Genomic DNA, 24203 nt, shown 5'->3' on the forward strand with positions numbered 1-24203 from the left:
GGTCTGGTTGTGAGAGAAGCCTGGAGGAGAAGCACAGTTATCCCGTTGAATTATCTGAGCAAAAAACTACTGTAAATAACTTGTTTTTGTCTTTTGTCAAATAAAGTTGTCTTTTTGTTTTTGTCTTTGTTTTTCAAAGCAGAAAGATGATTCCCTGTGGCCCTGGGCCCGCCTGGAGGCGGGGCAGTGGCTGAGCTCTTGCCCTGCCTCGGCTCTTTCACCCTCTCTAGTAGCTGCTGCTAAGTGTCCTGTACTCTGTGTTTTTGTTCCCTAGGCCCCAACTGCATTCCATATCCTCTTTTTAATTACTTATTTATTTGGGGTTGTGCTGGGTCTTCATTGCTGCACGAGGGCTTTCTCTGGTTGCAGCTAGCAGTAGCTACTCTCTAGTTGCGATGCAGACACTTATTTATCACTGGAGGGGCTTCTCTTGCTGTAGTGTGCAGACTTTGGTAGTTGTGACCCACAGGCTTAGTTCTCCAGCATGTGGAATCTTCTCGGACCAGGGATCATTCCCACAACCCCTGCATTGGCAAGCAGGTTCTTAACTACTGGGCCATCAGGGAATTGCTGTATACTTTGATCACAGTGTACAGGGAGCATCTGGATCCCAAGCTGGACCAGCCTTCCCTGGGGTCAAAAGTCCCACTTTGGGGATGCTGTGCTGTAAGGAGATAGGGTGCTGGTAGCTTTGTCCTCCCGCTCTCCTAATGAGGAAGGAGTGTGGCGACAGTGTGAAGCCAGCACAGAAAGAAGCAGAGGTGATAATATGGACTCTAGTCATGTCTAAAACCAGCACCATCTCTGAAATTCCCTATTATGTAAGTGAGTAAATTCCCCTTTTTGCATAAGCTAGCTGGGCGTTGCATTTCTGTTATAATGAAATTACTTAGCAGCCCAAACATTAACTCTTGTACACACTTAACATCCACCAGAAAATGAGATGCCCTTCTCATAGCTAAAGAAATGGGATTTGTTAAGTTACCTGCCCAAACTTACACAGCTACTGTGGAGTGAAACCAGGGTATGAATTCAAGCCTCTGTTGGTGTTAAGGTCACCCTGAAGTCAGTCCCTCTCTTATGTAAACTAATGATGGATGGTTTACTGCCTGCTGGCATCCAGCTATCTAACGTGGTTTGAGCTAAGCACTAGAAGTTTCTCTCGAACCAAATTGGCTGCTTCTGGTTTCTCCCCAGTACACCTAGATGTACTTAGGTGGAGGACGTCTAATCTCTACCATAGGTCAGTTATCAGGAATTTGGAAATGGAGCCTCCCTGCTCAAGTTCCCCAGATTACAGTGCCCCAGCTCCATTTATCCAGGGTCCTGGTTTTCCCACTTCCCTGTCAGTATCCCTCAAGCTGGACAGTTAGGCCTGGGGTTTGGCAGAATAAGAACATGCTAGAAGGACTCAGGGGCTTCCCTGGTGGCTCAGTGGTAAAGAACCTGCTTGCAGTGTAGGAGACGGGTTTGATCCCTGGGTTAGGAAGATCCCCTGAAGAAGGAAATGTCTACCCACCCCAGTATTCTTGCCTGGGAAATCCCATGGACAGAGGAGCCTGGTGGGGTACAGCCCACAGGGTTGCAAAGAGTCAGACCTGCCTGAGAGACTTAACACTTTCAGGGTACAATTTAGGACTCTGGATTGTAAAAGGACACTTTAGTTTGGAAGCTGCAAATGTGAAAGCTCCCAGAGAAGAGGGGCCAAGTATGCCTTGGTGTGGCTGTAACCTTTCTATGTTAGCCCCTCGAACTTTAGAGAATAAACTCGGGAGGTGTGGACGTAATCGTCACTACTACCAGCGTTACTGTTTTCCAAAGCATTCCTCTGATCTAAGCCTGGGTACAAGTTCTGGCTCTGTCACTTAATTAGCTGTTGTGACCACAGGCAATTCGGTCTACCACTTCCAAGCTTCAGTTTCCTCATCAATAGAAAGGAACAGTAATACTCATCTTTTTGGAGAATGAAATAGTTGTTATCTGGCTTTTCGGCACAGGGCTGAGAGGAATACAGAACAATTAAAGTAACTTGCCCAATACCACACAGCTTCTAAGTGGCAGAACTGGGACTGATGACCCAGAGAAGCAGTCCTTATGCATCAAGAGAGCTTACCCCCAGAGAGTCCAGGAATCTGCACCCTTCAGTGATGCCAAAGAAGATTCTCTTGCTGCTGCTCCAGGGACCTGATCATTTATAATCAGGGTTCTGGTTTCCCCAGGAAACAGCTGGGTTGGGAAGACAGCATATCCTCCTTCAAAGTTACACAGTAAGAAGGCTACCACCAAGTAGTCCCCGAAGACCATTTGACTTCTCGAAGCTATAATGGCCTGAAGGTTAAGTGTAGCCTTCTTGAGATGGTCATTTTCATTACATAAGTAATCCACATTCTTTAAGTAAATGTACAGTAATCTCCCACCCATAGTTTCACTTTCCACATTAATTTACCCATGGTTAACCTTGGTCTGAAAATATTAACTGGAAAATGCCAGAAAGAAACAGTTCATGAGTTTTAAATCACATGCTGTTCTGAGTAGCATAATGAAATCTCCCACCCTCCAGGCCTGGAATCTGAATCACTGTTCATGCTGTATACTCACCCCACCTGCTACTCAGGAGCCTGCTCAGTTATCAGATCCACTGTTGCTATACTTCTGTGCTTGTGTTCAAGTCACCCTTATTTTTTAATGGTGGCCCCAAAGTACAACGATAGTGATGTTGGCAATTTAGATATGCTCTTACTGTACCTGGTTTATAAATTACACCTTATCATAGGTATGTACACATAGGGAAAACATATACCTAGGATATACACAGTTTCAGGCATCCACTGAAGGTCTTGGAACACATACTGTGGATAAGGGAAGGACTACTGTTTACAGGAGAGGAGTTCAGTATAATGACTAAGATCTCAGGCAGCTTTGGGAGAAAAACAAATGTATGTAAAACATTTAGTAAAGCTGTCTCCTGGTAAGGGATCAGTGGGCTTCCCAGGCGGCACTAGTGGTAAAGAACCGGCCTGCCCACGCAGGGGACAGAAGAGACATGGGTTCGATCCCTGGGCTGGGAAGATCCTCCTGAGGAGGGCATGGCAATCTACTCCAGTATTTTTGCCGGGAGAATCCCATGGACAGGCTACAGTTCTGTAGTGTTGTAAAGAGTCAGACACAACTGAAGCGACTTAGCCTGTACACACGCAAGGGCTCAAAAAAGCTAGTAGAATATTTCTTTCAGGCTAAAAGAAGAAACTCGGCCCTCTAGTTCACAACCAGTGCTCTCTTCACAGCTCTTTAGCTTTATCCCCAACCAGGGCACCTGGTTTCTGTGATTCCATCTGTTTCTGAGGCCACAATCTTGCCCCTCAGAGCACACCTTCCTCCAAACCCTGCTACAAGCAGCTGGCAGTGGTATAGGGGCATTCAACTAAGAGAACACTTGGTCCCAAGAGTGACATACATTTAACTGGTGCTAAAAAAAAAAAAAAAAAAAAACCACCTCACAAAGCCAAAATTTCTCCTTCCAAATCTGACTCTTCATCAAGTTCTTTTCCATCTTGGACCACCCAAGACGTTTATTTTAACCAGATGGATCCACTGGGTTTCAGCCAAATTCCCCACTTCCTAAGATAAGGAAAGCTTTGGGTGAAAGGAAGAAAGGGAACCAGTCTCAGTGCCATGAATGCTTTCTAGGCAAAGACATTGCACGCTGCCAGCTTGGCTTTGTCTGCTCCTAGAAGGCTAAGGGGCTTCCCTGATAGCTCAGCAGGTTAAGAATCCTATAATGCAGGAGACCCGGGTTCAATCCCTGGGCTGGGAAGATCCTCCAGAGAAGGGATAGGCTACCCACTCCAGTATTCTTGAGCTTCTCTGGTGGCTCAGACAGTAGAGAATCTGCCTGCAATACGGGAGATCTGGGTTCAGTCCCTCAGTTGGGAAGATCCCCTGGAGAAGGGCATGGCAACCCACTCCAGTATTCTTGCCTGGAGAATCTCCATGGACAGAGGAGCCTGGCGGGCTACAGTCCATGGGTCATGAAGAGTCAAACACCGCTGAGAGACTAGCACAGCACAGAAAGATAAGAGGAGGAACACAAATGAGGTTTAAGATGCCTGTTGGACCTCTAACTTAACCAAGTGACCTTGGGCTGGACTGCAAGATCTAAGCAGCTTTCCAAATAAAACTTTCTGTGACACTGTCCTCCCCTGTAAAGATAGATGTAGTGAATCTTGGGGTTCCAATCAGAGCTTCAATATATGATACAATATGACATATAAAGAATTAACTCTTCTTAGGGGGAAGAAAAGGAGAAGGCAATGGCAACCCACTCCAGTACTCTCGCCTGGCAAATACCATAGACGGGCCTGGTAGGCTGCAGTCCATGGGGTTGCTAGAAGTTAGACACAACTGAGCTACTTCACTTTCACTTTTCACTTTCATGCACTGGAGAAGGAAATGGCAACCCACTCCAGTGTTCTTGCCTGGAGAATCCCAGGGACGGGGGAGCCTGGTGGCCTGCCATCTCTGGGGTAACACAGAGTCGGACATGACTGAAGCGACTTAGCAGCAGCAGCAGCAGGGGGAAGAAATAGTTATCTCTGCATATGGTATGATCAATATGTAGAAAACCCTAAAGATTCTAGACACAGAAAAACTGTTAAACTAATACAGGGATTCAGCAATGTTATAAGATACAAAAATCAGCTATTTCTCTTCAATGAGATATCCGAAAAGGAGGGGCTCCCCTGGTGGCTCAGTGGTAGAGAATCTGCCTGCCAATGCAGGAGGCGCAGGTTCCATCCCTGCTCTAGGAAGGTTCTGCGTGCCGCAGAGCTACTAAGCCTGTGTGCCACAACTGCTGAGCCTGTGCCCTAGCGCTGGTGCTCTGCAACAAGAGAAGCCGCCGCAATGAGAAACCTGCTTGCCACAACTAGAGAAAAGTGCACGGCAACGAAGACCCAGCACAGCCATAAATAAATAAAAATTACTTTTAAAATCCAAAAAGTAAATTAAGAAAATAATTCCACTTACAATAGCATCAAAAAGAATACATTACTTAGGAATTAACCAAGTAAGTGAAAGACTTACATGTCAAAAAACTACAAAACATCACTGAATGAAATTAAAAGATATACAAATAAACGGAAAACCATTTCATGCTCATGGATTAGAAGACTTGATATTGTTACTACAAAGCAATCTACAGAATCACTGCATTCTCTATCAAAATCCCAATGCCTTTTTTTTTTTTTTGGCAGAAATAGAAAAACTCATTCTAAAATTCATATGGATTATCTAGGGATATCTATCCAATAAGTGAAAAAACTTGAAAAATAACAAAGGAGGAGGACTTACACTTCCTGATATCAAAGCTTACCAAAGCTATAGTAATCAAAAGAGTGGCACTGGCATAAAGACAGACAAACAGACCAATGGGATAAAGTAGACAGCCCTGATATAAACCCTCGCATATATGGTCAAATGATGATGCCAAAACCATTCAGTGGTGAAAGGACAGTCTAACAAATGGTGCTGGGAAAACTGGATATCCACATGCAAAAGAATAACTAAAAATTAACTCAAAATAGACCAAAGACCTAAACGTAAGAGGTAAAACTTGATGACATAGGACTGACAATGATTTCTTGAACATAACACCAACAACGATCAAAAAATTAGACAAATTGCACTTTATTTGCAAATTACACATAAGGGATTAATATCTAGTCTATACATAAAACCCCTAGAAGTCAACAACAAAAACCCAAAAGACTAGACTCAAAAATAGGCAAAGTATTGGAATGGACATTTCTCCAAAAGAGATAAACAGATGGTCAGCAAGCAAGCGAAAAGATGCTTGACATCACAATTCAAATCAAAACACAATGAGATCCCACTTTACACTCATTAGGTTGACTGTTTAAAAAAACAAGTGTTGATGAGAATGTAGAGAAATTGGGACTCGTGTATTCGTGGTGGGAATGGAAAATAGTATGGCAATAATTCAAAAAATTAAAGGCAGTATGATATGATTCAGCAATTCCACTCTGAGTATATACCCAGAAGAATTGAAAGCAGAGACTTGAACAGATGCTTTGTACACTTATTCATTGTAGTAGTATTCACAATAGCAAGAAGGTGGAGGCAGCCCAAGTATCCCTCAACAGATAAGTGGATAAACAGAATGTATACACTGTGGACATTTAAGAAAGTTATCATTCAACCTTACAAAAGGAAATGCTGGCATGCTATGACACAGATGAGCCTTGAAGATGTAGTGCTAAGGGAAATCAGCGAGTAGAAAAAGACAGATGCTGCAATTACCCTCTTCACGGGGAACTCAGTCAAATTCAGAGACACAAAGTAGAACGGTAATTGCCACGTGTTGAGGGGAAGGGAGAGTAGGGAGTTAATAGTTTAGTGAGCACCGAGTTTCAGTTTTGTATGATGAAAGTGTTCTGAAAATGGATGCGACCACCAGCAAATGTACCGCACTGGGTCACAGAGCTACACACTGAAATATGGTGAAATTTTGGACTTTTCTGGGGGGCCAGTGGTTAAAAATCCATCCGCCAATACAGGGGAAACAGGTTCAGTCCCTGCTCCAGGAAGATTCTACCTGCCTGGCAACTAAGCCCACGTGCCACAACTGCTGAGCCCACGTGGCCCGAGAGCCCATGCTGTGGAACAAGAGAAGCTACCTCAATAAGAAGCCCATGCTCTACAACTAGAGAGCTGCTCCCACTTGCTGCAATTAGAGAAAGCCCAAGCTCAGCAATGGAGACCCAGTGCAGCCAAAAATACATACATAAATAATTTTTAAATTAAAAAAAAGAGTAAATCCTAAGAGTTCTCATCACAGATTTTCTTTTTCCTTTTCCATATTTGTCTTTCTTATCTCTTTATTCTATCTATCTCAGAAGGTGGGTGTTAGCCGATCCTACTCTGGTAAACATCTCAAAATATACGTAAAATCAAACCATCATGCCGTGGACCTTAAGCTTACACAGTGTTGCACATCACTTTTCAATAAAACTGGAAGAACCTTATTCAGCACGAGTCTCCCCTTCCGACCCTAACTTGTGGATTTATTCCTCACCAATAGCAGACGTGGTTTCATCTCCTGGAATACTCTCCTCCTTTCCCCTCCCTCTTCCTCTTCTTAACTCCTACTCTTCCCTCCGAGTTCAGTTCCCTAACAGCCCACATCAGATTCCCCATTACAATCCTCTGCCACTAGACCCAGCAGGCTAAAAACTTAACTTTTTCTGTCTTTGGCTCCAGGCCAGGTATTCTTCCAACATTCTGGGATAGAATGATCTGTCTCCAGCACTGCATGCCATCAGGGAGTCTGTAAAATAGGTTTTATATCAGTGATGCATGTCCAAACTGGAGTGAGCTGGTTAGGCTTTACTCTAGGTTTGCATAGGGGAGATGGTTCAGAGGAGGGAGGGCTGATAATGTGAAAGTTAGGACGAAAGGTGTACACCCATGTCAGGTATATGGCCATACCACCAGGTGAGGACAAAGTAATGTCTGTTGCAGTATCATCTCTGGCGCCCCTCTGGTTTGCGGGGTCTTTTTTCAGGTACCAGGGATTGAACCAAATTCCACGGGAGAGAAAGCATATCGAGTTCTAACCACTGGACCTGCAGGAAACTCCCCAGGGTGCAGATTTTGAAATCAGACAGACCCAGATACTAGCTGAGTGGTTCAGAGCAGGTTACTTTGCCTGTATAAACCTACCACACAGGACTCATGCGCCTTGTTACTTTGCACAGTGTGCGCAGGGCACCACCTGGCGGGCTGGCTGAAACTCTGATTATGGGCCCCACCCCAGAATTTCTGATTCAATGGGTCTGAGTGGGATCTGAGAATCTGAATCTCTAATCAAATTCCCAGGTAATGCACCTGCTGCTGGTCCAGAACCACACTTGTGAACCACTAACCAAGCGCGTAGCAAGGACACGCTCGCTGGAAGAATGCTCAGATATTCTGATGCCACCTTTCTCCCCTGAGGAGTCCTCAGCTGGTTCCAACACGCTCGAAAGCCTTAGAAAATCATTTCCCCTCTTTGGATCTCAGGGCTCACATCTGTCAAAAGAGGACGCTAGGCATTTAGAGACACTAAAGTTACTACTACACAAAACAATGAACTTTTTGAACAAGGTCCTAAGGGACTTGCAAGGTTCGGGGAAAACAAGCAAGGGCTAAACCCTGAGGGGCAACTTGGGGCCCCCGGGGAGCAAGGCTTGGGCTCCAAAGGACGCCTCGGGTAAGGCAGGGCCGTGTTCTGCCCCGCTGCTCGAGGGACAAGCTGTGGCGGACTGGATGAAGCTCCTGTTTAACCTCGCCTTCCTCGGTGACATCGTTCTTATGCTTCCGCTGCGCCTCCTGGCGCTCATGGCGTCGTCGTTACCAAGATTGTCCCTTCCCTCTCACCTTACTGCGGGGTCAGCGGAAGCTTGCCGTCACGTCCCCGCGCATAATGCGCTTGCGCCGAAGCGGCGTCTGGTCCTGCGTTCGGACAGCTGCGCGGCCGCTGATTGGCTGCGTATGCACGTCTGCGGGAGGAGGACGCGCGGCGCTGCGTGGCTCCGCCTTCCGCGCGCTTGGTCTCTACCGAGCCAACAGAGCCCGGGTGTTTGGCCAAGTGCAGGCTGCCGGAGGGGCGCCGCTGAACCGATCCGCTGAGCCTGTCGCTGTCGCCGCCACCGCCGACCCGCGCTCCGTGACCCGCGACCCCGACCCCTTTTAGATCGGCCCGCGCGCCCCAGGCCCGGCCCGGGCGGCGCGACGGGAGGATGAGCGGCGGGCGGCGGAAGGAGGAGCCGTCTCAGCCGCAGCTGGCCAACGGGGCCCTCAAAGTCTCTGTTTGGAGCAAGGTGCTGCGGAGCGACGCGGCCTGGGAAGACAAGGTGCGGTGGGGCCTAGCGGGGGCGCACGTTCGAGGAGCCAGCTGGGACTCGGGGACGAAAGGACAGGCCCGATCCTGCCCCTGCCCCGGTCCGGGCCTGGCCGAGTGTTCGGGGTGGCGGGGCGAGTGGCCCAAGGATGGCGGGGCGAACTGCGCGGGCCCAGCTGTCAGGCTCGGGGCTCATCACAGAGTGGTCGAAGGGTGAAATCGCCTGGGTCACTCGGGAAGCCGCGAGGAGGGGTGGAGGAGTTGTCCCCTCAGGCAGGTCGCTGCCTGAACAGCAAAACTGAGCTGAGTTCGATTCCATCTCCGTCTTTTAGTGCCAGCAGGATCTTGAGTAAGTGACTGATGTTGTACCAGCGTCGTTGGCAGGAGCAGTAACCAGAGCAGACGTCTATTGAATACTTACTATGTGTCCGGTTCTCTCTGTGTATCATCTCACTTGAGTCTCAAAAAAAACTCTGAGGTGGGGTACCTGCTGCGTTAAAGTGCTTAGCACATAGTGAGGCTCACCAAAGGTGAGCTGCCATTGCTTTCCTGTCAAATGAGAAAACTGAATACCCTAATAAGTGTGAGAGTTAAGAGGGGAGACTGAGACCACCTTTCAGGGGTGAGCGTTAGTGCATGTGTGTGGTGGGGAGTATGGGTGGAAGAGACACCACCAAATGTGTGTGAGGAATGGTTGGGGAACTTCAGGATGTCCTTAGTGGTCACATGCATTCAGAAGATCTGAGTGTGAGCGCTTCCCCACCTCTGCTCCATGGTGGGGAAGGAACTATTGCACATAGCTTGATTCCAGTTGGCCTGAAAAGATTGTTGTACCTGCAGTCTTTCCCTTTTTTTTTTTTTGGAATGATGAAATAGGTTTTCCTGGGGTTCTGTAAGGGGGCGGGGGTGAATGGGAGGCACTTCCTGAAAGTGCCCTTGTCCTGCCCAGCTGCCGTGAAACCTCCCTGATTTGCTGTGTCATGGCTTGCTTTCTTTGTGTAAGGACTGGTTTCTGCGGTCCAGGAAAGGTCAGAAACCTGAATCTTCCATGTTCCTGTATGAAAATTAGATGTGCTGGCACCTTCTTCACTTTGGTTTCTAATTCAGCCTCCTCCTTTGTGACTGACTTAGAATTCCTTGTGTGGGGAAGTGGTAGTGAATCGGTTCACAGTCAGCCCTTCCGCCTGTGGCTAGTCTGTCCAGGTATCCCCAGGTCACATAACTGGCCAGTAGCTCAGTAACTGTCACAGCGATTTCATTTTTGTAGCTTCTGGGGGAAAAAAGGTAAATGATTTTTCTAAAATTTTTATCTAGAGCACAACACCCTGGAAGCCATCACTTAAGTAAATATATCATCTTTTTTTTAAAGCACAGTTTAGTACAAGAAGAATTCGAGAACCAAAACCATTGTCTTGGGAGAAAATTTCTCTGGAGGAAGAGTTTAGCAGGGAGCTTTTCTGCTAAACTTGTTCCTCACGTGTTACAAGAACTCTCTCACTCTGACCTCATGGACTGGAGCCCACTAGGCTCCTCTATCCATGAGACTTCCCAGGCAAGAATACTGGAGTGGGTCGCCATTTCCTTTTCCAGGGGATCTTCCCGACCCAGGGATCAAACCCACGTCTCTTATGCCTCCTGCATTACAGGCAGATTCTTTACTGTCTGAGCCACCAGGGATGTCCCAAGATAAGTAAATATGTATCATTTTTTTTACCACAATTTAGTATAAGAAGAAGATGTGGAGATTGGAGAACCAAATACCATTGCTTTGGGGGGAAATTTCTCTGGAAGATGAGTTTAGCAGAAAGATTTTGTTCCTCACCTGATACGAAAGGCTCTCTTGTGGTGCCCCCTCCAGATAATGCATGCATTCTCTGTTTTTTTCTACAGGATGAATTTTTAGATGTGATCTACTGGTTCCGACAGATCATTGCTGTGGTCCTAGGTGTCATTTGGGGAGTGTTGCCGTTGCGAGGTTTCTTGGGAATAGCAGGGTAAGTCTTGGGTCTTTTTTGTATTTTTAGGTTTCTGTGTGTGTGTGTAATAACTAAAGCAGAAAACTGGCCCCATGAAGGCCCTCCTGGGTCTGATGCAGCACTCCTCAGTTCAACAGGCCTGGGAATATCTCGGGTCAGGCACGTTACCTTTACGAAGATCTGGGTTAGCTTATTCATTCATGGGTCCGTAGTGACCTCATGCAAGAGGTTGCTATATTGCCTGTTGGTAACAGGCATCTAGTTCTGACATGGCCTTTGTTGTCTAGGCAAATTTGGGAGGTGGAAGAGCTCCTGTACCTGACGATCACTCCCTTGTGCACTGTGCTGGATGTCCTGAATCTTGGCTTTGGCAGAAGTTGTTTTAGGTTCCTACTTTTTTTTGGCCTTGCCACATGGCATGCAGAATCTTAGTTCCCAGACCAGGGATCAAACTCGTGTCCCCTGCAGTGGAAGCACTTAACCGCTGGACTGCCACGGAAGCCCCAGGTCCCTACATTTTAAAGGCAGCGAGAAAGTAGGAGATCGGGTCCTTCTTCCTCTATTGTGCACCCATGGCCAGTGGCAGCATTTGACACCAGCCCCTGGTCATCGCTCAGCTTGTTAAGAAGTCACTGCATGCCCACCAGGTTGATTTTAAAAGATTTGTGGGAATTGTCTTAAGATGGGAGTCGTGGGCAAGTTATGGCAGAAATGGAGAGGCAAATCTCTGGCCTTTTCTCTTTTCACACAGGGAAAACAAACGGTCAGTACTCAACATTGGAAAACCACATAGATGTGTTAGTTGTGATCACATGTCTTATTTCCTTACTCTGGGGTGAAAAGTGTGAAATCATGTCAAACTCATTTGAGTTGGCTGTTTTCTCAGAAGGTAACCGAAAAGGAATGTACAGTTCTCTCTCCCAGCTAAAGAGGGTTTTTGATTTATGATGCTGAGCAAACTATTTGTCCAAGGAAACCATAGGCTTTATCCTTCAACTCACTCTTGACAGAGTGGACATTTGATGAGGACTCACTGAGGATGATGAGATGCAGGCAGGACCTGGGGTTCATAGAGGTCTTCTCAGGGTGGTAGTGGTATGGAGATACAGACCACATTTTCAGAATGTTGGTCACCCCATTTGAGCTTACTATGAGAAAAAAAGGCAGATACCAGGAAAATGGCCAGAGATGGCAGAAGGCAATCGAAAAGCCAAAAAAAGTAGTCTCCTGTCTTCCCCAGATCGCTTTTCTAAGAGAGGGTAACAGTGGTTTGAACCCCCTGCACCTGCCTTGTCTTACAGGAGCCCTGGGGGATATCTCTGAAGTCACCCAATCTGGGAATAATAAAGCAAAGACTCACGCTAGTCAGGGTTCCCTGGTGGCTCAGTGGTAGAGAACCCGCCTGCCAGTGCAGGAGATGCGAGTTCGGTCCCTGGGTTGGGAAGATCCCCGGGAGAGGGAAATGGTAACTCACTCCAATGTTCTTACCTGAAGACTCCCATGGACAGAGGAGGCTGGTAGGTTATAGTCCATGGTGTCGCAAAGAGTTGGACACAACGAGCAACGAACACACACACCCCGACACACACACACATACACACACCCCCGCCTCCGCCCCAATCCAGCAGGCTTGTCTCTTACATTTGCTGTGTGGTTCTCTCCTGTTTACAATATAGAATTGATGCCCATCCTTAAATCTCAGTGTGGAGACTTCCAGTCCTTTCCTTGACCACCAGACATTTAAATACTGTGTTTCTATGACTTCACTTTCTACTTAGCATGTGACCCTTGGCAGGCAGGCCCAGTGTCAGCCATTTTCTCTCTCCCTGTCACCCTGTGTCTCTTTCACTTGTATTTCCCTTTCTCGTCTCATTGAGCAACCACACTTAGAGTAGGAGACTCTAAATGAGCTTAGTAGCTGAGCCCCACTGACATTCTGAGTCCCATTAGCAGGCTCTGTCAGGAGCCACTAACTCAGCCTGTCCAAAATGAAACTCCTGCCAGAGGGACGTGGCCACATTGGCTGGGTCCCCAGATTTCTAGTAGCAGATAAGGATGCGGCCATGACATAGCTGAGCCAAGGACTGTAGTTTGCGTGACATCCAAGAAAAACCACCTGTTCTTCCTGACTCCCTGCTTCGGTTGCTGGACCTATGGTTCTCCCAAGCACTTAGGCGCGAAGCCTTTGGGGCTTCTTGCCTCCCCATTCAGCCATTTTCTCAGTCCCTGTCCTCAAACTTTATTTGTACTGATGTCCTGAAACAGGACTAAACCAGTCTCCCAACTCCTGTTCTTTCCAGCCTGAGAAAGCCCACAGTGACTACTCTTACCCTGCGTCAACCTCACTTTGCTCAGATAGCCTCAGGTCTATAGCACACCCCCTCCTCGCCTTGCACAAGGATTTACACTCCTATCCTCACACTGCCCTACCATGCCCTGCAGTAGCTCACACTTCATCCACAGAACAGGAGGAACCTGTTCTCTTTGCATTTTCCACTGCAGCCTTCAGAGGGGTGTGGCCTAAGGCATATGGTCCGCCGTAAGATTAGGTGCAATTTTGATCCCTTTATGAATACCGCTTTTACGCAGCTGCAGCGCCAAGCGATCAGTGGAGCACAGTGCGGTGTCACTCTTCTCAGGATTCGGATTCCTGCACCAGTTAGATCATATGTTACAGGGGTCAGAGACCTTTCTGAACCCTCTGGTTTCAGTCCACTCTGACTGTTGCTTTTGCCCCCCACAGATGGTGAGCTGGCGGTTGGCACTGCCATGTTCATCTCTGCATCAAGAGCAGTAGCTGCCAGTGAACACTCAGAAATTGTCTTCCGTTGGGAATTATCAGGCGCTGCTTTACCATGCCATTGCTTGCCCGACTAGGCCAGGAAGCAGCAGCTTCACATGGGTCTTTTCCATGGCCACCCCTCTTCCCGAGCTGCAGCTACCTGGAGGCCATCAGAAACTGGTCCTATTTGGGATTGTTCATCAGCCTTCTGTCTTACTTCAAGGGGGTAGGAGAACTTACATATGCTTGCTGATCAACTAAAAAGAGGTTGTTTTTTTTTTCCTCTAACACAACCAAGTGGGCAGCCCCACTGAGGACCTAGGTGGGTTTTCATGGATCATTTCATTTGTCCCCATGACACGGTTAACTGCAGCTGCCAGCCCTGACCGAGCTAGACCATGCTGGGGGCAGTCCTGGGTCCTCCACGCCTACGGCTCACGTTTGGTGCTTGTCCTCCCTTGCTCCAGGTTCTGCCTGATCAACGCGGGTGTCCTGTACGTCTACTTCAGCAACTACCTGCAGATAGACGAGGAAGAATATGGCGGCACGTGGGAGCTCACGAAAGAAGGGTTTATGACATCGTTTGCCTTGTTCATGGTGAGTGTCACTGAGAATGCCACAGCAGGGTGTGTCATTTCCTAGAGCTCTCAGTTATTCAGGGGGAGCCCTCTGATAGTTACATTGTGTGATTTGCCTACTGTTTTTCCAAGACTCCTGAGGCTGGAGGGCCTTTCTTGACTTATTAATAAGATGTCGGGTGATGCACTGTGGGGTGATCTCCCTGTGGTAAGTGAATGCAGGGCTCACTGTCAACTTCTGCATCCAATTCTCAACTCTGGCTGCATATTGAAAACTGGGAAACGTTTAACACATATTCATAACAGCCCCCAAATGGAAATTTTTTGCATTTGCCATCACCTGACAAATGGCTAGATAAAATACTCGGCCATAAAGATGACTGAAGTACTGGGACAGGCTCCAACATGGATGGGCCTTGAAAACATGATGCTAGGTGAAAAAAATGCAGACACAAAAGGCCACATGTTGTGATTCTGTTTATGTGAAATGTTCAAAAGAGGCAAACCCATATGCATAAGAAGTAGATTAGTGGTCGTTAGGACAGGGGTGGAAAGGGAAATGGGACGTAACTGATAACAGGAATAGGTTGTTTCCAGGGTAACAAAAATGCTCTAAAATGTTTTCACAACTCTGAATATACGAAAAACCTCTGAATTGTATATACTTTAAAGAGGTAAACTTTATGAACAATGAATTACATCTCAAAGTTATATTTTAAAAGTTATAGACCCTAGCCCAGACCAATGAAATCAGAATCTCTGGGGGGTGGCACCTAGGCATCTCTCTGTTTTTAAAAATCCCAGAAGATTGCCAAGGACAGTCAGGTTTGAGAACCTCTGCTCTGATACGAAGCTGACAGGGTATGACGTGAGTTCCGTTTTCACGTGTTGCCAGTTCTAACCCTTGCTAGCAGTACAGTTGACTTTTCCTCCATCATTTCCACATCTGTAACTCAAGCCCTTGCATGTTTGGCAGGAGGAGAGACTTGTCCAGGGTCCGTTGGGAGCACAGCAAGGTGGTCCTGGGTTCTACTGGAGACATCTTGTTTTCAGTGAAATTATATAAGCCCCCAAGCAGCTCGCACGTTGGCTAGCCCCCAGGAAGTCCACCGTGCGCACTTTGTTAGGACACTTTTGTTTGGTGGAGTAGGAGCCTGTGTTGACCCTCTTGGTGAAGGGACCTATAAACATTGCTTCTTTCCCATCTAGGTCATCTGGATCATCTTCTACACTGCCATCCACTATGACTGATGGTGCACGGCCCCAGCCTGCTCCCTGTCTGGTCCAGAGGACCCTCTTAGTCACAGCACAGAAGCATGATTGGTAGGGGCTCCCCAGCCACGTGGAACCCGGAAGACCCATGTTTCCTGGACCGAGAATCCGTGTGTTGGGCGTCAGTGTCTTCTGCAAGGGTTGCGACCTGAAACTTTTTAAAGAACCATCCACCTTTTGGAGAAGCACTTTTGAACTGTCCATCGCCAACCGTTTCTTCTTGGAGACCATCATGAGATACCTGTTTGCCAATTGGAGCTGTCCTTTAATTTGCTGCACCTCTGGATCTGGATGAAACATTAAATTGTCTTCCTTCTCCATCAGGTGTACAGTTTTTAAACTACCAATCATGGGCATTTCAAGTCTTCTGAAAACAGTATGGCAGTATGTGCATGGTCCATAGCACAGTACAAGCAGCATCTGATAACGATTTTCATTGTAGAATGTTTTCAGATACTTGAATAAATCAGATCTTTAATTGAGACCCTGTTGATGATACTGGTAAAGCCGTTCCCACCTCCACTCTAGCTTCAGAACCCAGTAGGGCAATAGAGGCCCCTCCCCAATAGAGGTGGCCTCCCCTCCCCTTCCTTCTTCCCTCTTCTCTCTGCTCACTTAGCAGCTTCAGCCAGTCCCCTTTCCTTTCATGGGCAGCAGGGAAATGGAGGACTGGAGTTGGTACCGGCAGTGGCCTTGACTTTGTGGAGCGAGGGCTCACCACCCTCTGATGCCCCTGCCCAGGGAATGTGACTATAACCTCGCCTCAGTGTGCTGGGCTCAGATGGTGTCATTTTGCATTTGGCCACAAGGTGGCAAGACTGCTGTAGCCAGAAAAGCATAGTCAGGTTCAAAGGATGAGCCACACAATGAAACAGACCTGAGAGCTAGGACTGTCCAGAGAAGGGGCTTAACGGGGATGTGGAGGACCTGGACTGTCAGAGGCCTTGCTCTTGGCATGGCGGTCAGGTGGGAGCTGGCCAGCCCAGGTTCTGCTGCTGTTTAAGCCACCTATCCCCTCTGCTTTCCTGTTCCTTCCAGGCCACAGTCCACCTTAAGAGGTGTGGTCAGTTTTCTTTAAATGGTTACTTCTTCCGCCTTGATGCTGGTGGTGGTTTTCTACCTTGTGGGAGGAGTTGTGGGATGGAAAATGACTCTCGACAGGCAGGAGATGACACTGGAAATCCCAAACTCAGGAACTGACTGGGTCAGACCCCAGGGGACATCTGGTCTCTTTTTGGAGTCCTGGCCCTGTTCTTAACTGCTCTAGACTTGAACTAGAGGTTGCAGGCCAAGTCATCGTGCCAGGAGGAGGTTAAGTGATTTCTTAGGACTAAGAGGGGAAGGAACAGAGGATACTGGTGGGACACTGGATATGCCTCTGTGTCCCAGCCCTCCCTCCCCCTCCGTGCAGCCTTGCCTCGGGTGCTTGCTCAGGCTGAGCTGAGATGGGGCCCTAGGTGCTGCAGCCTTGGTTCCCCTTTCGCCGTCTGCTTTCGGCCTTGGCTTCGTCCAAGGAGGTGTCCTCAGTCAGGCTGATGTAGGAGTTCAGGGCCTCCCGGAGCCCCTCACTGAGGAGGGACGCCTCCCCTGTGGCAGATGCTTCAGAGAACAGGAGGGAGCTGTGGAGAAGGGACCGAGCTGGGTCAGGAGCTTCAGCCTCCTCTGCGCCCCTGCCACACAGTCCCTGCTCTCAACCTGCTGAAAACCCCCTGGTTTCCTATTCCCTGTCAGATCAGACCCCTGCTTGACCTCACTCAGGGCTGGTACTCTGTGGTATCCCATCTTGTCTGCCCTTCCACCCTGGCCACCTTGGTGTCCAGGCATGCCCAGTATCCGTGCCTGCTTTGGCATCCCTGTTGGTCCCCCCAGCAGACCCGCTGAGCCTGGGCTGGCCTCTGAGTTCAGAGGATGCTTAGTGGCTCCCAGGTGTCCCTGAAGGTGACGCCCCCAGTCCAGGTTCCCAGGGGTGGGTCCTTCTAACTCTGTTCCACTTCCCATTCTAGGACCCCCTCACCTGTCCAGCTCTTTCCAGTTGAGTGGTGTCGCCTGCACAGTCACAGGTGGGGGTATGGCCTTGCCAGGGAGTGGGCCAGCCCTCCGCAGGGCACAGGGCTCCTTGAGGAGGCAGCAGATATCATCCGCCAGCTCTGAGGAAGAGACCTAGACCTTTGACCTGGCTGACTCCAGCCCTGCTTCCCTCACCAACCAACCACCCTCACCCTGACAGCCTTCCACACTTAGCTAGTGGGATTGGGAGCCCCAAACTGTTCATCTGGAAGCTGAGATGCAGTCAAAGATTCTGGGCTAACTAGGGAGACTTAATTTACTGTGTGATTTTTGGGTAAGTTGAGGGACCTCTTTGAGCCCCAGTTTTCTGATTAGCAAAGTGCTTTAGAAAGAAGAAAGCTAAAGAATGATCAGTCTCCACTTGTTCAGTTGGTATCTGCTGCCTGGAACAGCTGTCCAGAAACTCCCTGATCAGTTTTCTCAGCAGTGGTCTTTCCTCTCTGCCTCTGACACTGTGCTGTTATAGGACAGGCACCAGAAGATGCTATGAACTGACTAAATTCCACAGTAACAACAGCTGTGGGCCTAATTCCTGCGGAGAGAACCGTGCTAGCCGTGGGGGACCTTGACTCAGAACCACAGTGCTGGGTGAGGTTCTGGCCCACACACCCACAGGACATCTGAGTGGGTCTGCTGGTGTGAGGTGAAGCCGGGGCTCCCAGGCTGCGTTATTTGGCACAGGGACTGGCATGGAGAAAGGGGCGGTCCCTCTTCTGTCTGGATATTCTCCAGCACGTAAAGTGTCCAAGAGATGACTGACTGCCCCCAAAGCCCAAATCCCCATCTACTCTCATCGGAGGCGGGGGGGGCAGCCGTACCGGAGTAATGGTCCACCAGGGCCAGGAGCGAGGGGAAGGTGAGGCGTGGTGAGATGTACAGCCAACCATTGTCAAGGCGCTGGATCCTGTAGTGTCTGATCCGGTCCCAGGAGGCAGGGCGGCTGAGGCGGACCGACAGGGAATAACAGCCTGAGGAGGAAAGGCTCTGGATAGGACTAAGGCCATGCTGGGACCCAGCCCTGCCCAGGATGGGAGAAGGAACATGTGAAGTGGCCACAGAGAGTGGCCACCAGGCTCAGACAGAAGGGGAGGCAGAGGGGAAAGACAAAGACTTGCTCTCTTGTTCACAAATAACAACACATTCATAACAGCTAGGCCTCTCGTGAGGATAAGATGAGATCAGGCACACAGAGTGCTCAGAACAGGGCCTGCCACAGCTGAAGTGAGCATTAAGTGTTGGTTGTTATTATAAAGACCCAAGTGGACAGAAGTGTTTTAGAACGTGATCAGTAGATGTCAGCAAGGTTGTGGAGAAAAAGGAATTCTTAGCCTGCTTGTGGAAAGGTAAGTCAGTATAAGCCACTTTGGAAACAGCTGGCATTAACTAGTTGAGTTGAACGTGCCCATACCTCACAACCCAGTAGTTCCATCCCAGCATGATCCCTTGCCAATACAAAACCGAAAATATTCAGAGCAGCAATGTTCAGAAAAGCCCCAGACTGCAAAGAGCCCATATGCACTCAAGAGAACGGCGGATTCTAGAAAGTAACACTATTCAGTGACAGTGGTAGTCGCTCAGTAGTGTCCGACTCTTTGTGACCCACCCCATGGACTATTGGCCTCCAGGCTTTTGTGTCCATGGAATTTTCCAGGCAAGAATACTGAAGTGGGTTGCCGTTTCCTTTTCCAGGGGATCTTCCTGATGCTGGGGTCAAACCCAGGTCTCCTGTGTTGCAGGCAGATTCTTTGCCATCCGAGGCACCAGGGAAGCCCCACTATTCTGTAGTAAAAGTTAATAACCACCATACATACAAGCATAGGTGAATGTTAAAACTAATGAGCAGAAACAGCAAGTCACGGGAGCATACGTTCAGTATGATTCTATTTATATAAAGCTCAGAGGCAGCCGAGACTACATTGACTATAGTGCATGTGTGGCAAAGCTAGGAAGAAAAGAAACTGATCAACAGGGAAGCAGGCAGGGGGCTTCAAGGCAACGACGCACAGTTTCCCCCCTACGCTGAAAGGGGGGCATATGGGTGTTGCTTTCATTAGTCTGTAACCTATCGCTGTTGTTCAGTCACTAAGTCGTGTCCGACTCTTTGCGACCCCATGGACTGTAGAATGCCAGGCTCTGGTGTCCTCTGCTCTCTCCTGGAGTCTGCTCAAATTCATGTCCATTGAGTCAGTGATTCACGTCCACCGAGTCAGATATATAACCATCTTGTCCTCTGCTCCCCTCTTCTCCTTTTGTTTTCAATCTTTCCCCACATCAGGGTCTTTTCCAATGAGGTGGCTCTTTGCGTCAGGCGGCCAAAGTATTGGAGCTTCATGCATGGAGGTTATATACACTGATGCAAGAGACAGAATTTTTCCAGTTTTTTTTTTCTAGGGGCACGTGGTGCATCCTAGAGGAGACCAGTCCTGGGTGTTCACTGGAAGGACTGATGCTGAGGCTGAAACTCCAGTACTTTGGCCACCTCATGCGAAGAGTTGACTCGCTGGAAAAGACCCTGATGCTGGGAGGGATCGGGAGTAGGAGGAGAAGGGGACGACAGAGGATGAGATGGCTGGATGGCATCACCGACTCGATGGACATGAGTGTGGATAAACTTCGGGAGTTGGTGATGGACAGGGAGGCCTGGCGTGCTGCGGTTTATGGGGTCACAAAGAGCTGGACACGACTGAGCCACTGAACTGAACTGAACTGGTAGTTTTGGTCATGCCATGTGGCTTGTGGGATATCAGTTCCCAGACCAGGGATTGAAGCTGGGCCATAGCAGTGAAAGCCCAGAATCCTAACCACTGGGCCACCAGGGAATTGCCTGTTTTAGTTTTTAAAATAAACTTTATTGAGATATAATTTATATGAAATGAAAATGCAAATGTTTAAAGTATACAGATGATAGGTTTCAACAAAACACAGATAACTGGCCAAGGTTGAAAAATAGAGGAAAAAAAGGACTATATAAAATTGTAACTATATAAAGTCAGGCCTAGAATAGTAATTTTCAGCAGATGAGGATACATATGAGAGCTCTCTATAACTTTAACATGGGATTCATTTCTTCAGTCAACACTTCATCAAAGCGAAAGGGGGGGCTCCCCTGGTGGCTCAGTGGTAAAGAATCTCCCTGCCGTTGCAGGAGACATGAATCTGACCCCCGATCTGGGAAGATCCCACATGCCAAGGGGCGACTAAGCCCATGGGCCACAACTACTGAGCCTGTGCTCCACAGCCCAGGAGCTGCAGCTGCTGAGCCACATGCTGCAGCTTCTGACACCGCCTGCCTACAGCCTGTGTTCTGCGAGAAGCCACCACAATGACAAGCCCACACACCACAATGAAGAGCATCCACAGCTAGAGAAAGCCCATGCGCAGCAATGAAGACCCAGATCAGTCAAAAATAGATAAATAAAATTATTTTTTTTTAAAGCGAAACAGGAAGAGGGTTTTTTAGTGGTATAATGGTAATTTATTATTACTATCTAAGCAGGGCAAAGACTAATACAGTTTTGCCAAGAAAATGCACTGGTCATAGCAAACACCCTCTTCCAACAACACAAGAGAAGACTCTACACATGGACATCACCAGACGGTCAACACTGAAATCAGATTGATTATATTCTTTGCAGCCAAAGATGGAGAAGCTCTATACAGTCAGCAAAAACAAGACCGGGAGCTGACTGTGGCTCAGATGATGAACTCCTTATTGCCAAATTCAGACTTAAATTGAAGAAAGTAGGGAAAACTGCTAGACCATTTAGGTATGACCTAAATCAAATCCCTTATGATTATACAGTGGAAGTGAGAAATAGATTTAAGGGCCTAGATCTGATACATAGAGTGCCTGATGAACTATGGAATGAGGTTCATGACATTGTACAGGAGACAGGGATCAAGACCATCCCCATGGAAAAGAAATGCAAAAAAGCAAAATGGGGAGGCCTTACAAATAGCTGTGAAAGAAGAGAAGCGAAAAGCAAAGGAGAAAAGCAAAGATATGAGCATCTGAATGCAGAGTTCCAAAGAATGGCAAGAAGAGATAAGAAAGCCTTCTTCAGCAATCAATGCAAAGAAATAGAGGAAAACAACAGAATGGGAAAGACTAGAGATCTCTTCAAGAAAATTAGAGATACCAAGTGAACATTTCATGCAAAGATAGGCTCAATAAAGGACAGAAATGGTATGGACCTAACAGAAGCAGAAGATATTAAGAAGAGATGGCAAGAATACACAGAAGAACTGTACAAAAAAGATCTTCACGACCCAGATAATCACCATGGTGTGATCACTCATCTAGAGCCAGACATCCTGGAATGTGAAGTCAAGTGGGCCTTAGAAAGCATCACTACGAACAAAGCTAGTGGAGGTGATGGAATTCCAGTTGAGCTACTTCAAATCCTCAAAGATGATGCTGTGAAAGTGCTGCACTCCATATGCCAGCAAATTTGGAAAACTGCAGTGGCCACAGGACTGGAAAAGTCAGTTTTCATTCCAATCCCAAAGAAAGGCAATGCCAAAGAATGCTCAAGCTACCGAACAATTGCACTCATCTCACACGCTAGTAAAGTAATGCTCAAAATTCTCCAAGCCAGGCTTCAACAATATGTGAACCGTGAACTTCCTGATGTTCAAGCTAGTTTTAGAAAAGGCAGAGGAACCAGAGATCAAATTGCCAACATCTGCTGGATCATTGAAAAGGCAAGAGAGTTCCAGAAAAACATCCATTTCTGCTTTATTGACTATGCCAAAGCCTTTGACTGTGTGGATCACAATAAACTGGAAAATTCTGAAAGAGATGGGAATACCAGAGCACCTAACCTGCCTCTTGAGAAACTTATATGCAGGTCAGGAAGCAACAGTTAGGACTAGACATGGAACAACAGACTGGTTCCAAATAGGAAAAGGAGTACATCAAGGCTGTATATTGTCACCCTGCTTATTTAACTTATATGCAGAGTACATCATGAGAAATGCTGGACTGGAAGAAACACAAGCTGGAATCAAGATTGCCAGGAGAAATATCAATAACCTCAGATATGCAGATGACACCACCCTTATGGCAGAAAGTGAAGAGGAGCTAAAAAGCCTCTTGATGAAAGTGAAAGAGGACAGTGAAAAAGTTGGCTTAAAGCTCAACATTCAGAAAACGAAGATCATGGCATCCGGTCCCATCACTTCATGGCAAATAGATGGGGAAACAGTGTCAGACATTATTTTTGGGGGCTCCAAAATCACTGCAGATGGTGACTGCAGCCATGAAATTAAAAGACGCTTACTCCTTGGAAGAGAAGTTATGACCAACCTAGATAGCATATTCAAAAGCAGAGACATTACTTTGCCGACTAAGGTCCGTCTAGTCAAGGCTATGGTTTTTCCAGCGGTCATGTATGGATGTGAGAGTTGGACTGTGAAGAAGGCTGAGCGCTGAAGAACTGATGCTTTTGAACTGTGGTGTTGGAGAAGACTCTTGAGAGTCCCTTGGACTGCAAGGAGATCCAACCAGTCCATTCTGAAGGAGATCAACCCTGGGATTTCTTTGGAAGGAATGATGCTAAAGCTGAAACTCCAGTACTTTGGCCACCTGATCGAAGAGCTGACTCACTGGAAAAGACTCTGATGCTGGGAGGTATTGGGGGCAGGAGGAGAAGGGGATGACAGAGGATGAGATGGCTGGATGGCATCACGGACTCGATGGATGTGAGTCTGAGTGAACTCCAGGAGTTGGTGATGGACAGGGAGGCCTGGCGTGCTGCAATTCATGGGGTCACAAACAGTCGGACACGACTGAGCGACTGAACTGAACTGAACTGAAGGATCTAAAGCTATCTGTAGCTTTCATTTATTGAGTGCTTACTATGCACCTTTTATATGGGATATAATTCTCATAACCACCCTATAAGGTAGGTACAATTATCCCTACTTTACAGATGAGAAGACTGGCACAGAGAACCTGGAAGAAGAGGCAGTGGCCCTGTCACTTAACCTTTCCCTGTGGAATGCCAACGTATGCAGGAGGGAATTTCCCAAACCACAGGCACTGCTTGGTTTTAGGAAGCTTTTACTTGGAGGAAGTGGTCTAAATCCTCCATTAAAAGGCAGAGATTTTTCAAACTGTATTTTAAAAATACAACTACTTGGGACTTCCTTGGTGGTCCAGAGGCTAAGACTCTGAGCTCCTGATGTAGGGGGCCTGGGTTCGATTCCTGGTCGGGGAACCAGATCCCACATGCCACAACTAAGACCCCATGTAGCCAAATAAATAAATATATATTTAAAAAACAATACAACTACTTGATAAACACATTTTGACTATTAAAACATAGGCTAAAAGTAAAAGATGAAAAATATGTATCATGCAAACATTAATCATAGGGCGGCTGGAGTGATTATATTGATATCAGAAAAGTAGAATTCCGGACCAACAATATTATCAGAGATAAGAGGATGTCCTGCATTTGCATGCACTCAATCACAGAGATTAAAGATACAGAAGCAAAGCCGAGAGTATTAACAAAAGAAAGAGATGTCCATAATCATAACTGGAGATTTCAATACTCCTCGCTCAGTACTTGATAGGATAGAAAATCAGTAGGGAAATAGAATAGTTGAACAATGCAATCAGC

General features: G+C 47.5%; 2 protein-coding genes across 3 annotated transcripts in view; one reads left to right on the forward strand and one right to left on the reverse strand.

The window, feature by feature from the left end:
- LOC102177994 (uncharacterized protein C20orf24 homolog) lies at positions 8592–15991 on the forward strand. Its single transcript, XM_005688679.3, has 4 exons — positions 8592–8912; positions 10790–10893; positions 14125–14254; positions 15445–15991. Exons 1-4 carry the CDS (start codon positions 8799–8801, stop codon positions 15484–15486), a joined length of 390 nt encoding a protein of 129 aa, XP_005688736.2. The 5' UTR covers positions 8592–8798; the 3' UTR covers positions 15487–15991.
- SLA2 (Src like adaptor 2) overlaps positions 14696–24203 on the reverse strand; it is a 28529-nt gene continuing 19021 nt past the window's right edge. The window contains exons 6-8 of one of the 2 annotated variants that reach the window (XM_005688519.3): positions 18393–18542; positions 17522–17654; positions 14696–17126 (exon numbers count right to left, since the gene is read on the reverse strand). In XM_005688519.3, coding sequence (XP_005688576.2) covers positions 16961–17126; positions 17522–17654; positions 18393–18542 — 449 coding nt within the window. In that variant the 3' untranslated portion in view covers positions 14696–16960. The remainder of the gene's footprint in view (positions 17127–17521; positions 17655–18392; positions 18543–24203) is intronic. The other variant, XM_013968921.2, reaches the window with a different exon arrangement.

This window comes from Capra hircus, chromosome 13 (genome assembly GCF_001704415.2).
Source record: "Capra hircus breed San Clemente chromosome 13, ASM170441v1, whole genome shotgun sequence".
Lineage (NCBI taxonomy): Eukaryota > Metazoa > Chordata > Mammalia > Artiodactyla > Bovidae > Capra > Capra hircus.

Bases quoted from the DNA above. Each gene is read 5' to 3' on its own strand.
- LOC102177994 (XM_005688679.3), top strand. From the start codon at position 8,799: ATGAGCGGCGGGCGGCGGAAGGAGGAGCCGTCTCAGCCGCAGCTGGCC. The intron at 8,913-10,789 runs GTGCGGTGGGGC...TTTTTTCTACAG, and splicing joins ACGCGGCCTGGGAAGACAAG to GATGAATTTTTAGATGTGAT. The intron at 14,255-15,444 runs GTGAGTGTCACT...TTTCCCATCTAG, and splicing joins CATCGTTTGCCTTGTTCATG to GTCATCTGGATCATCTTCTA.